At 41.0% G+C, this 15,058-nt stretch overlaps 1 protein-coding gene across 1 annotated transcript; it reads left to right on the plus strand.

The window, feature by feature from the left end:
* The first annotated feature begins 6,456 nt into the window (after nt 1-6,456).
* LOC119315863 lies at nt 6,457-6,980 on the plus strand. The gene is made up of 3 exons (XM_037590319.1): nt 6,457-6,635; nt 6,720-6,816; nt 6,903-6,980. The coding sequence occupies exons 1-3, from the start codon at nt 6,457-6,459 to the stop codon at nt 6,978-6,980; spliced, it is 354 nt and encodes a 117-aa protein (XP_037446216.1).
* The last annotated feature ends 8,078 nt before the right edge of the window (nt 6,981-15,058 follow it).

The following is a 15,058-nucleotide window of genomic DNA, read 5'->3' on the forward strand; positions in this document are numbered from 1 at the left end:
GTGTGCTTGTCCTACTTTCCTATCTTTTGAGCTACATATGCTACCATGAGAATTTGTGCAGTACATTCTAACATAATCATCTTATGCACACAATGAGGGGGAGCTAAAGCAAATAGGAACATATATTGTATTATGCTCTCATGAATTACAATGCTAAATCTATTTATTTTATATATGATACTACATGTACGATTGTCATCAACGAACAAAAAGGGGGAGATTGAAAGTGCAATCATGCCCATACATCAATTTTGATGTTGATGACAATATACATGTAGGGGACTAACTATGTTCGTCAAGTGAATCTCAGGTGTTAGTCCCCGCATCATCAAAGGTGTGTGGATCATGGACATACGGAGTTGTTTTCACTCAAGGAAGAAGTATAAAAAAGATTGCATATTTGTTTTTCTTGAGTATAGGATCCCACACTATTTAGAGGGGATCGATAGGGTTAGTGAAGGACTTGCTCACGCCACAAGATTCCTAACCTCCAAGTCTTAGGGTCTCCCAAAATCCTTGTGCTAAAAGTTCTGCCTCTACACAAGCCGGATGTTCGGGCAGCCTGCTGGATGTCCGGGTCGCTTGCTGGATATCCGGCCCGCACGCCGGATATCCGGGACCCTGCTGTCCAGAGTGCATCATATGGTGGTTTTGATGTCCGATGTCCGGAATTCCATGTTGGATGTCCGGACTCTGCTTGCTCCCCTGATATCCGGGCTGCCCAAGCGGGATGTCCGGCTTCAGCTATCCAGGGAGCGGTTTGGCTCTTTGAACTCGCCGGATGTCCGGGTCTTCTTGTCTCGCCGGATGTCCGGGCTTTGTTACGGTGGGCCACATCATTTGGGTTCCAATTAATATTATTTTGACCAACCCAATTGAGGCCCGCTTTGACTACACATGTTTGTTCGTTTGTATGGCGTCCAAGAAATGTTTGGGCGTGTGGGCCCCCATTTCAATGATATAGCATATTCAAGAATTATCCTACTATATACTATCTCCTCTAAAAAGCATACACTATACAATAAAAAGACTAAGGCATAGAAACGTACAATAATCCTACACCATACAATAAAAAATTTACAACCGAATATACCCACTAGGCATTATAGTTCCACACCAGTGATAATAAAGCGTACACAAACAACAAATTACATACACTGGACAAATAAAGCTCATACATCATGGATATACATCAACAGAACTTACCATTTGAACTATAATCTCTTCAAAAAATAGGATTGGTAGGATTTAGATAGCACAAATTTCAGTCTGCAAAATCTCCAATTCCTTCGTGGTTACCTCAGTGTCTTGTTTCATTTTTTGACTCCTGCATCTAATACCTGCATGTCCAGTCTCAACTTGTTGATTGTATGTTGAGAATCATGTACACGTTGTTTTTCCACCACTAGTTGATGCTCGAGAACATCAGCACATTCCAATTCCAATCCATAATCATTAGGTAACGGCCATGCCGCACTGCTCGCAGATCTTTGTGTTGATGTCACTTCATCCTGAAATGTTTTTGTAATTACACATGACTAGGGCAAAAATATAGTTACAATAGTGAAGCGAGCAAGGCAGACTATTTTGTACATGGCAAAACAGGACTAACAATAATGTTACACGTCATGAAGCATAAGCAGGTGATATTTTAAAAATTATAAAAATGGTAGTCTGTGCAGCCTGCATACAAAAATCTCTCTTAGGTCACCTGAGGAGCATGATGTTGGGGCCAAATCCAAAACACAGACAGGTTACACATTTAGACAACACGTTGCGTATTTGTGTTACTCGTTCACTTTGCTTAGCTCTTAGCATCATACTTGCAATTGTTAGGCTCACTTTCATATTCCGCATTATTGCCTAAATTCCTAAGTAAATAATTAAAATTTGTAATTGTACCTATTCACCCCCTCTAGGTCCATCTCGATCATTTCACAATGGCAGTTACCTACCCTCCTGCAATTCACAATTTCACACCAATAAAGTATCACTACATTCCATTGCTTCCAAGATGTCAAAAAATGATATCCAAATTATTTATAATTAATAAAATATGCATGCATCTAATCTAAATAATTATAGCCCATATAATACCAAATACGATTTCCATTTGCAATAGAAGAGATAAACCATTGCAATTAGAACTACTGATTGCTACAGATTACAAGGTATTGAAAAATGCTACAAAATTCATAAAATATACCTCTCCCCATTCACTCCAAAAAAGACACTTCCGTTATGTTACGTGTTTGTCACAGTAGGTCACGTTTTCTGTCATGCATGTACATCCATGACAATTTTATGACATAATCAAGATAGTCATACATGTGCTGTCGTAGAAGTGTTCCATGACATTAACAAAATTATCATCACGGAAGTGTTGACTTCCATGAAGATAAATGCCGCATCATGGAAGTGCTTTCGTCAAGGGTGACCGACACGTGGCATCCACCGTAACGGGTCGCCGTTAACCTATCAAGTCCGGTTTTGTATCCGATAACCCGCTAACAGCCCGGACCAATGAGGATTTTCCACGTGTAAAATTCTCATTGGCTGGAGGAAACACGTCTTGGCTCACCGTTGGGACAGATGACATCCATTCACTGGATAGGAGGTTCCTATGATACGTTGACACGTGGACCGGCCCAACAGTGTCCCATTAAGGTTAAAAGGCAGGGCCTGTCAAAATAAGTAGGCCAACCCATTAGCGGCCTACTTGAGCCAGGCCCATTTACAAGCACAACCCAAACAAGTTACACAGAATTGGGCCATCAAAGGCCCATTCTACATTTGACAATTTCCAACCCATCGTCAGTTTTAGCCCGTTAACGGCCCGCTACATCTTTGGGCCCAATTGCGGCCCGAGATTCTTTCGGCCTGTTAGCGGCCCATCATCAGTTCCAACCCGTTAATGGCCCGGAACGTCTTTCGGCCTTTTCTCGGCCCATTCAGCAGTTGGACCAATTCTAGCCCGCCATGACATTAGGTCTGTAAACGGCCCATTCGGTAAATGGGCCAACTCCTAGCTCATTTTTTCTCTCGGCTTGCTAACGGCCCGCACAATAGTTGGGCCTTTGACTTTAGGTCCATTAGGGGCCCATGTTCCGCAGGGCATTATTCCAGCCCAGCGTGACTTTCGGCCTGTTAAAAGCCTAGTTTGCAAATTTGGCCTTCTCTGCCCCATAACACTTTCGGCCTCTTACTGGCCCGTAAAGTAAAAGGGCCGAGACAAAATTGACATCTATTTCGGCCTGCTAGAGGCTCGTGGGCAATTTACATGTATACGGCCATATCGAGCTTTTGGCCAGTTAACAGCCTGCTAAGAGCCGTTGTTACGGTGGGCCACATCATTTGGGATCCACTTAATATTATTTTGACCAACCCAATTAAGGCTCACTTTGACTACACATGTTTGTTCGTTTGTATGGCGTCCAAGAAATGTTTGGGCGTGTGGGCCCCCATTTCAACGATATAGCATATTCAAGAATTATACTACTGTATACTATCGCCTCTAAAAAACATACACTATACAATAAAAAGTCTAAGGCATAGAAATGTACAATAATCCATAAAGAAATTACAGCCGAATATACCCACTGGGCATTATAGTTTGGCACCAGTGATAATAAAGCGTGCAAAAACAGCAAATTACATACACTAGACAAATAAAGCTCATGCATCATGGATACGCATCAACAGAGCTTACCATTTGAACTATTATCTCTTTAGAAAATAGGATTGGTAAGATTTAGATAGCACAAATTTCAGTCTGCAAAATGTCCAATTCCTTCGTGGTTACCTCAATGTCTTGTTTCATTTTTTTGACTCCTGCATCTAATACTTGCATGTCCAGTCTCAACTTGTTGATTGTACGTTGAGAATCATGTACACGTTGTCTTTCCACCTCTAGTTGATGCTCGAGAAAATCAGCACATTCTAATTCCAATCCATAATCATTTGGTAATGGCCATGACGCACTGCTCGCAGATCTTTGTGTTGATGTCACTTCATCCTGAAATGTTTCTGTAAGTAAACATGACTAGGGCAAAAATATTGTTACACCAGTCAAGCGAGAAAGACACATTATTTTGTACATGGCAAAACAGGACTAACAATAATGTTACACGTCATGAAGCATAAGTAGGTGATATTTTAAAAATTATAAAAATGGTAGTCTATGCAGCCTGCATATAGAAATCTCTCTTAGCTCACCAAAGGAGCATGATGTTGGGGCCAAATCCAAAACACAGACATGTTACAAATTTAGACAGCACGTTGCGTATTTATGTTACTCGTTTACTTTGCTTAGCTCTTAGCATCATACTTGCAATTGTTAGGCTCACTTTCATATTCCGCATTATTGCCTAAAATTGCTAAGTAAATAATTAAAATTTGTAATTGTACCTATTCACCCCCCCCCCTCTAGGTCCATCTCGATCCTTTCACAATGGCAGTGCCCTACACTCCTGCAATTCACAAATTCACACCATTAAAGTATCACTACATTCCATTGCTTCCAAGATGTCAAAAAATGATATCCAAATGATTTAAAATTAATAAAATATACATTAATATAATCTAAATAATTGTAGCCAATATCGAACAAAAATGATTTCCATTTGCAATAGAATAGATAAACCATTGCAATTAGAACTACTGATTGCTACAGATTACAAGGTATCAGAAAATGCTACAAAATTCAAAAAATATTCCTGTCCCCATTCACTACAAAAGAAGACACTTCTGTGATGTTACGTGTTTGTCACAGCAGGTCATGTTTTCTGTCATGCATGTACATCCATGGCAATTTTATGACAGAATCAAGATAGTCATACATGTGCTGTCGTAGAAGTGTTCCATGACATTACCAAAATTATCATCACGGAAGTGTTCACTTCCATGACGATAAATGCCGCGTCATGGAAGTGCTTTCGTCAAGGGTGACCGACACGTGGCATCCACCGTAACGGGTCAACGTTAAGCTATGAGGTCCGGTTTTGGATCCGATAACCCGGTAACAGCCCGGACCAATGAGGATTTCCATGTGTAAAATTATCATTGGCCGGAGGAAACACGTGTTGGCTCACCGTTGGGACAGATTTCATCCATTCACTGGATAGGAGGCGTCTATGATATGTTGACACGTGGACCGACCCAACAGTGGACCATTCAGGTTAAAAGGCAAGGCCTATCAAAATAAGCGGGCCGGCCCATTAGCGGCCTACTTGAGTCAGGCCCATTTACAAGCACAGCCCATACAAGTTACACAAAATCGGGCCATCAAAGGCCCATTCTACATTTGACAATTTCCAGCCCATTGTCAGTTTTAGCCCGTTAATGTCCTGCTACATCTTTGGGCCCAATTGCGGCCCGAGTGTGACATTAGGCCTGTAAACGGCCCATTCGGTAAATGGGCCAACTCCTAGCCCATTTTGTCTCTCAGCTTGCTAACGGCCCACACAACAGTTGGGCCTTTGACTTTAGGTCCATTAGGGGCCCACGTTCCATAGGGCATCATTCCAGCCCAGCATGACTTTCGGCATGTTAAAAGCCTAGTTTGCAAATTGGGCATCCTCTTCCCCATAATACTTTCGGCCTCTTACTGGCCCGTAAAGTGAAAGGGCCGAGACAAAATTGACATCTATTTCGGCCTGCTAGAGGCCCACATGCCATTTCCATGTTTACGGCCCTATCGAGCTTTTGGCCTGTTTACGGCCTGCTAAGAGCCGTTGTTACAGTGGGACACATCATTTGGGATCCACTTAATATTATTTTGACCAGCCCAATTAAGGCCTGCTTTGACTACACATGTTTGCTTGTTTGTATGGCGTCCAAGAAATGTTTGGGTGTGTGGCCCCCGTTTCAACGATATAGCATATTCAAGAATTATCCTATTGTATACTATCCACTACTAGGGAAAACCTTATACACAAAATCTTAGCAGTAGCGCGGTTTAAAAACAAATGCTACTGCTAATTAGCAGTAGCGAGCTTGAGAAAACCGCGCTACTAATAACCTGATAGTAGTAGCATGGGTTTTTACCCCTCGCTACTACTAAGTTATTTCCACCGTGCCTCCCGGGACCAGCCGTAGTAGTAGCGCGGGTTGTAAAACCTACACTACTACTACATGGATAGCCATAGCGCAGGTTAGACACCCGCGCTACTACTAGTTTCCCACGCCAGCCACCTCCGCCGGATACACTCCCACCCGCAACCGTCCCACACCACTCAACCCATGTCTGTCTAAAAAAAATCCACCAATGCCCGATACAGATCCCCTTCGCCTCCATCCCCCGCTGCGTGCGCCACGCCGGCAGCCGTGTGGCTGCCGCTCCCCGTCTCGCGCCGCTGCCCTCCCCTCCACCCCCAGTCCAGCGAGCTCGCCGACGAATCTCGTATCCATCATATCGCCATCGCCGGCCGCGTCCCATCCCAGCCCACCTGCCCGCCGATGGCCTTCTCCTTGGTCCCATGGCCATTCCGCCGCCGAGCCGGCGGCAGCGGCAGCGGCGGAACCGGCCCAAGCAAACCCTCCGCCGCGGAGGGGAAGGAGGAGGACACGGAGGAGCTCGGCGTCACGCCGCAGCTCCTTGACTTCCTCCGGACACTCTCCCCAGACGCCTTCAAGTCCTTCCCCTCCAGCTCCACCAAGGCACCCCCTCCTTCCTCCCTTCTCGATTCCGCTCCCCTGCTAGTTCCCTCTCGATTAGTGGTGGTGCTATGCTTTGTCGCAGGAGGATCCGCGGAGTCGGCGGCCGAACTCTCAGACTGGCAGCAGCGGCACGCCGTCCTCGTGCTCGCCAGAGCCAAGGTAGGTCTCCCACGGATCTCGTCCTCCGCTTTGCCCAAGACAGAGATGGCTCTCAGGTCTCAAATTGTAATTTGTGATCCCTGCAGGAACTCGCTAAGGTCCGCTATGATCTGTGCCCACGCCACATGAAGGACAAGCAGTTCTGGACATACATCTTGTCGTAAGCTCTTGCATCGTTAGCTTTCGCCCATGTGTGAGTGCATTGTTCCAGTCCAAGTGCTCAATTAGCTTCATGCTGGTCTTGATTTTGTGAATCTTCAGTTAGGAATTCTAGTCCATGGTGCTCCTTAATACCCAGCAATCTATATTTGTACCTAAACATCATTGTCCCAGTTGCGTGTGTACCGTTGTGTTGTTTTGTATATATAATAAACATCCAGCAAAAGGTATTGGCATCTAAAGATGAGAAATTATGTCAAATGTGAGTACCTGTTTTTGTAAAAGCTCAGCAAAAAGGGGACATCATCATGTAAAGCATGGTCTCTGTTTGCTGAACAACTATCCATGAGGTGTAATATAAGTAAGGTGCTGGTCCTAATATAAGTAATAACAAACCATGGCTAGTGATAATTCCTCTGTTGTTCAATCCTTTATATATGCAAAAAATACACACATGTCTATTCCAGATACGGCCAAAGTTGTAAACACTAGATAATCCATCAAGTGGGCTTTTGATGCCATCCTGCAGCACGCGTTGTTGGGTTTGACTCTAGCCAATTTCATTTTCAGGTAGGTTGGTGGGTGGGATATGCTAATGACACCGATGACTCAATCCGTAGGATTGTGCGGATAAACCCTGGTGTCGGGAGATACGTCGCCAAGAGCTACAACCCAAGGTCCGGTTTCTCCGTTCTCTTAAGTTCGGTTGATGCAAAATTGAACATGCAATTTTTTAGCCTAATTTATAACAAGTGAGGAGTAGTGAATTCTATAGTCCATTAGCTACGGTTGATCGGCAACTGCATAAGCTTCTATTTCTACTTCTGAATTTTGAATGATTATATGAGCAAATGAGTGCTACAAATGTATAGTTTTGTTGGTTTAGGAAAACACCTCATAATACTCAAAAGTACAGTTTTGTAGAAACCATAGTATTCTGATTGAGCTAGTAAGATTTAGTTTATGTAAGTTTAGTAGATGAACTAGTAGGATCCTTCTGCTGAACTACTACTAGTAGGACGGCTTGCGATTAGATTAGTCTAGTCTATGCAGCAGGTGCACGCTCTGAGCTCGCTCGCAAGGTGTTTGCAACAATGCCTCTAGGAATGTTAAAATGTCAATTTGTTCAATCAATGTAGAATTCTGTGTTCCATAGGATACAAAGGAGCCTATGGACCTTAAACTTTGCTCATTAAATTGAAAAGAAAACATTGTACTATTCGTACACAAACAAAACATCTATGGGTGGGGATGTTGGCATTGCGCAATTAAATTGAAAAAGAAAATGCTCTGATAGTAAGGTGAATGTGCACCGATAAAGCATGGGAGTTTTTCTTGTGTTACTAGTGTCCGGCCAGAATTGGTAAGGTGTGATCAACGTGGCCATATAATTAGATTTGGAAAAATACTAACTTGTTATTTCCTTTGCATTTTTTACTGTAAAAAGTCATGGCTCACCTATTAACCGGCGGCCGTAGAAGGACTAATCACCTAACTGAAACACTAATAATCAGAAGATAGATTGAACTTCGTTTAATGGATATACAACATATTGAATTATTTTCTATTTGGTCTAATTGATATAATCATGTCTAGTAGAGTTCACAATCCTTACCTTTAAGATCTGTAGCTAGATGTTAGAACTGTTGATATGCAAATAATTAACTAACTGCATGTCGTACTTGAATTACAGGTTTTTTGGTTTCGTCACTCCTTTGTTATATGGAAGAAGACTTCATGGTTAGCATTATTTATTATAACACATTCATATAAGATTTTCTTGCCACTGTAAGTAGGAAGTTAATTTTTTTAGTCTGTTTTGTTCTACAGGGATTTTGGTCTATTTTTCTAATAGTATATATGATCATTCAGTCACAGTTCCAGTATTTTAGAACTAAAGCTCCCCCTAATTAAAATGCAGACACATGTTTTCTTTCATTATGTTTCAGTCACTGTCTTAGAAACACTAGAAAATATCTCTTGACAAACTTCTTCATGGAACTAATATTTTTATGCTAATGACAAATTGGATTTATAATCTTTAACCTCGAATCTTTATAGGATTTTGGTTACTACCATATCTGCTCTTGCAGGTCTACTAGAGTATCCACTTCTGAGGTTGATTTTCAAAATGTGTATATCTAATATTTCTTACTGCAGCTTTAAGCTTCACTGTCATCTAACTTTGTGTAGTTAATATACTTACTCGGCAACATGGAAAGTTTCCACATTTGTTCTAGCTGTCTCTATGGCTTAGCGAGTTAGCATACATGTTGTAATAAGGTTTCACATTTGCTTCTCTGACAAGGTCTATTTTTATTCATAGGTAGAAGATAGCGACAGAGTGCTACCGGATAATGAGATGTTGAAGCGGCAGATTGAATCCATGACACCGAAGTGCAATTGCGGCAGATTATCTCTATCTTTTCTTTTCATTTTTCTTATTATTGAGTGAGAATAGAATGAGGAACTGTGTGATAGTACATACAACAACTATAGTAAAAAGAAACTTATGTTTGCAATTGTTAATGACATAGATACTTGCATGTTCTTTGAAGTGGTCATTTGTGAGTTGCAATGCATTATGAGATTTTTTGGCTAATTTATTTCCTTCGGTTTCCGGTTAACCATGAAATAGGAGCCCAGCAGTGCTAACTATTGTTGTGTTTACTGGGAACTGTATGCATAAAAGGGAATTGGTGGATTTTATTTTTTTAAATTATAAATTAGTTCGTAGTGGTGTGGGAAAAGACTGCGCGCTACTAGTATTTAGGATACTAGTAGTGTTGGTAGTATGGACACGCTGCTACTATTTTGTTAGTAGTGGCGCGGGTACTAAATAGCAGTAGCGTGGGTGGCACACGCTACTACTAACTTTGTTAGTAGTGGTGTGGCTTCAACCCACGCTATTACTAACTATTAGCTATAGCGCCTTATTGGTAGCGCGGGTACCCGCGCTGCTGATAGGCCTAAAACCCGCGCTACTGCTAGGCTTTTCCCTAGTAGTGATCGCCTCTAAAAAACATACACTTTACAATAAAAATACTAAGGCATAGAAACGTACAATAATCCTACACTATACAATAAAGAAATTCCAGCCGAATATACCCAATGGGCATTATAGTTCGGCACAAGTGATAATAAAGCATACACAAACAACAAATTACATACACTGGACAAATAAAGCTCATACATCATGGGTACGCATCAACAGAACTTAGCATTTGAACTATAATTTCTTCAGAAAATAGGATTAGTCAGATATAGATAGCACAAATTTCAGTCTGCAAAATCACCAATTCCTTCGTGGTTACCTCAGTTTCTTGTTTCATTTTTTGACTCGTGCATCTAATACCTGCATGTCCAGTCACAACTTGTTCATTGTACATTGAGAATCATGTATAGGTTGTCTTGCCACCTCTAGTTGATGCTCGAGAACATCAACACATTCCAATTCCAATCCATAATCATTCGGTAACGGCCATGCCGCACTACTCGCAGATCTTTGTGTTGATGTCACTTCATCCTAAAATGTTTCTGTAAGTACACATGACTAGGGCAAAAATATAGTTACAACAGTGAAGCGAGCAAGACAGACTATTTTGTACATGGCAAAATAGGACTAACAATAATGTTACACGTCATGAAGCATAAGCATGTGATATTTTAAAAATTATAAAAATGGTAGTCTGTGCAGCCTGCATACAGAAATCTCTCTTAGCTCACCATAGGAGCATGATGTTGGGGCCATATCCAAAACACAGCCATGTTACAAATTTAGACAGCATGTTGCGTATAAGTAAGCAAGCAGTTGGCCATTTTGTAGCTCAATCAAAGTCTTAGGGTGCATAATGGACATCAAAGAGATTCATACAAACCTACTACAACAAGCAAAGCTATGCAATCATTAGCCTAGTATAAACTAGATTGGGAGCCTCATGTAGTAATAGTTGGTTAATAGACTTCAAAGCTTCAGGCACACTTTGCCAGAGTAATTAATTGGTAAGGCCTTTAATTATGTCAACTAATAGTTATACAAGTACCCAACATCAGGAATCATTGTTTGGGCATCTCATTAACTGAGGAAAAATAAAGCAATTGAAAAGAACAAATTTACTACGCCTGAAACAAACAAGGAATTGAACTGTTAAGTTGGATATAGTGACTTACCTTAACTGGTTGAATAGGCTCAGCGCTGCTCCTACTTCTCTTGCAAGGCTCCTTCCTAGCATCTTGTACTTGAAAATCCTCAATCTTATCTTCATTGCCCCCCTCTGCAAGGTGACACAAACTAGTTACTCGTCTCCTTGGAAGTTAAATATGCATCCTTTTCAGTCTGTGAACAACACAAAAGGATGAGATTATAAAAAAACACCACCACATAATGAAACATGAACATCTCTTGCACTTCCACACAATGAAATGAGCATTTACTATGTGTGCACTATGCAAAAACTAGGCATACCTTCGAACTGGATCTCCAGGTACTCTTGGAGAGCCTACTTTTGTGTACAACCAAACCTTTATTCACATATGAGTTAGACAAGCCCCCACTACAGCAGCCCTTAGTGTTTAAATCATTGACAAGCTATGTTAAAGCGTTAGGTCAAGAACAACAAGTAATCAAAGCAAACAGTTCTGGTATGGCTGATGCAAACAAGCAATTGAACAGATGTATCAAGAAAAGAAGCAAAGAAGGAGGCTTAAAGACCATCACTTGACTGACCAGATTTAAGGGGCATTTAAACATCATGTGCAACGTATGAACTAACATAAACATTGCATATTCCAAATTCTATAATGGAATGCACATGTATTAGGTTATGCCATGTATGATGATGCCTAAATGTACACTATAGCAGACAAGAGTGATTCATTATTGCACGAACAATTGAATTGCAGGTTAAGGGCCAGTTCTATTCTGCCTTTCAGAGCTTATTGTCAAAATAAGCCATAAAAGATGTAAAGACGTCATTTTTGAGTTATGGGCTTGGGCTTAACTTATTTCGCTTTGGAGGGGGATGTTTCAGGTAGAAGATCACTAAAAATTGAAGGGAAGGGGAATAGTGAAATGACTCTGTTGTCTGCCTATATTACACTCAAAATGGAATTGCCCTGCCCACTTGCATCTCCTCTCCCCTTTCCCTCTACCTTGATCCCCTGCCTGCAGTGATAGGGTTCCTCTAGCGAGCGGTCGCCACTGGTCCCATCTGGCCTGGTCCTTGACAATGCTCTATCTAGCTAGGCTACATGGCCGGTAGGTAGGGCCAAATCTTCCCGGCTGCTCCTCCCTCTGGCGTCGCCCCTCATTCTCATGGTCTCCAGCAGATGCGCCACTGTGGTCCCTCCAACACACTACTCCGGCGGGTGCCGCACAACTATGGATGATGCCACACTGTAGCAGAAGGCACCTTATTCCCCCTCCCCTCCTCCCAGGCCGTGGCCTTGAGGTGCTGTTGAAGGATGAGCTCATCCAACACGGTGAGGTTCTCCTATGATTTTTTTTGCCAAATCTTCATTCTGATCCACTATACGATGAATTGATATGAGCTACTTCTGCTGCTGCTATATGATGCATTGCTATGAGCTGCTCATGCTGCTGCTAAATGATGAATTGCTATGAGCTTATGCTGTTATATGATGAATTGCGATGAGGTTCTGCTGCTATATGATGAGTTGCTATAAGCTGCTCCTGCTGCTGCTATATGATGAATTGCTATGAGCTGCTTCTGCTGCTACTATATGATGAATTGCTATGAGTTGCTCCTGCTGTTGCTATATGACGAATTGCTATGAGCTGTTGCTGGTATATGATGAATTGCACACTTTTGCTGCTGCTACTGTATGATGAGTTGCTATGAGCTGCTGTTGCTGCAATATGATGCTTTCAGGTGGTGCTGCTATATGATAATAACCAGCCACCTGTACCATCGAATTTCAATAAATAATTGTTCTTCATTTAAATGTGGTTCATGCGTTCTTCATTTAAATTAGGCAATGGGATCTCTATGGAAGACATTGACCAAAGTAGATTGTGCCAAGTAGATGGTATCTTTGTATTTGCATTTTGAACAAATAGTCATGGTCTGTTTTCCTATCATATTAATTACCGCAGTGGGTTCAATTTGTGATGTTTGCAAGTCAAATTAATTTTCATATGGGCAGAAAAATGACAAAATATAATGCAACCTAGACTTTTCACATACCAAAGATAAGCTGAAAAAGGAAGGCAATGAAAATAACTGGTTGGCTTATTACCTAGAGCTTATATTCACATGTGCTTATTTTCTTAGGATAACTAGTAATAACTGTCCCTAAGAAACTTGGCCAATAGAACTGACATACAAATAACATTTCACGATGATTGCAATGGAGGAGTGACCTACCATAGCAATCTGTATAGGCTCACCGCTGCCTCTGCTTTTTGTGATGTTCCATGAAATTGCCACATACATTTTGTACTTTTTCATTGTGTAACCCTATCTGCAAGTTGACACGGCTAATTTAAGACATCTCTACATGATAATACACTAGCACAAATGCTCGTGCATTGCACAGGGCAAAAAAAGCATATAGAGTTCTCTTTGTTAATAAATCAGGCCATATTCGCATGCATTAAAACATTTATAATCCAGACTATGCCAGTTCAAAATGGACACCATGGGTGCCCAAAACTGTAGAGTAGAAAACCAGCATGATATGCACGTCTACCATCATGTACATCTGAATATAGCTCGTACTGTCTGCAGCCTAAATACAGTCGAATCTAGGTACAAAACCAAAGCAACTGAAAAATATCAAGGGAGTTAAATCACCAAATCTATTGACCAATTTCTGAAAAAGAATTATTAACATCGGTCCATTCTGGAGTAAGTTTATAAGCTGCACTATCATCAAATCTTCTCAAAAACAAAAATGATGCTTTGCTAAAGGATGAAAAAAATAGTGCAGCTCACTGTTACATATCACTAACCATAAATGACATAGAGCAAGAATCTTGTTCATATTAACAGTGGTCATAAAATTGAATTTATATGTACTAATTTGTGGTCACTATAAGAGATGACTACACACCAGAAGAAAACAAAAAAGTATATGTAACTAAACCATATCATATTGACTACTATTTGTATGGTTCGTCCATCCAATGTATGCCTGATGTGTAACAAAAAATATATTTGAATATAGTATATGCTCTAGTTTTCACCACTGGAACGCCATATGGTTTGAGGTGCAGGATTCTAGATATTGAATGCAAGCATCATGCCAAATATCAACTAGAGAATCATGTGTTCCAATGCAACAGTACTACTATAGTTTGTCCTATTGGTTCTAGTAGTTTATCATATATAGTTCTCACAAAACTAACTCGATAACTATGCACATCATTTTCAATACTGTTGACATGCAGGCAAAAAGAATCAAATATTCAGTTCTAGGTGCAAAAAGAATCAAATATTCAGTTCTAGGTGCAGATAAGTGTGATGTATTTTAGCCACCACGACAAAGCAAAGAGTTATTTGTTAAAATTTACTTACATATCAATATGTTGAGTGAGCGCTGCACCAAAGAGCACATATAATTAGTACAATACTGGAAGCTTTGGCTAAAAAGAAGGTTAACCTCTACTATCGGTCAGCTCTGCTGCACCAGAGAATTACAAACGTGGACATGATGAAATAAGGAACCATATAGGCGTATTACAAGCATGAGTGTGAAGCAAACATATCTTAGTTGTGGGCTCTAACCACTGAAAGGAACATGATAAGAGTATTTGAAAGAGATTAAATACTTGAAGCATCTATTTTTTGAACCTTGACATTTTAATTCTCAGCACAACCTCCAAACCTATTGTTGCAACATAAGATTTGTCTATGATCTCAACTATAACAATTCTCTGTTCTGTCACAAAATCTGCAGGAAAACAACAACAATCAGTTGTGAGTAAGATGAGAGAATCATGTGATCTGCTAAGGGCATATGGGGTGAGAGAAGTACTAACAGAGTGGTAGGTAGATGAACTTCAGGCAGATGGTTTCTAGGAGAACTGCTGTAGGTGTGGATTCCTGAAGAAAAACAAATG

Source organism: Triticum dicoccoides, chromosome 6A, assembly GCF_002162155.2.
Source record: "Triticum dicoccoides isolate Atlit2015 ecotype Zavitan chromosome 6A, WEW_v2.0, whole genome shotgun sequence".
Lineage (NCBI taxonomy): Eukaryota > Viridiplantae > Streptophyta > Magnoliopsida > Poales > Poaceae > Triticum > Triticum dicoccoides.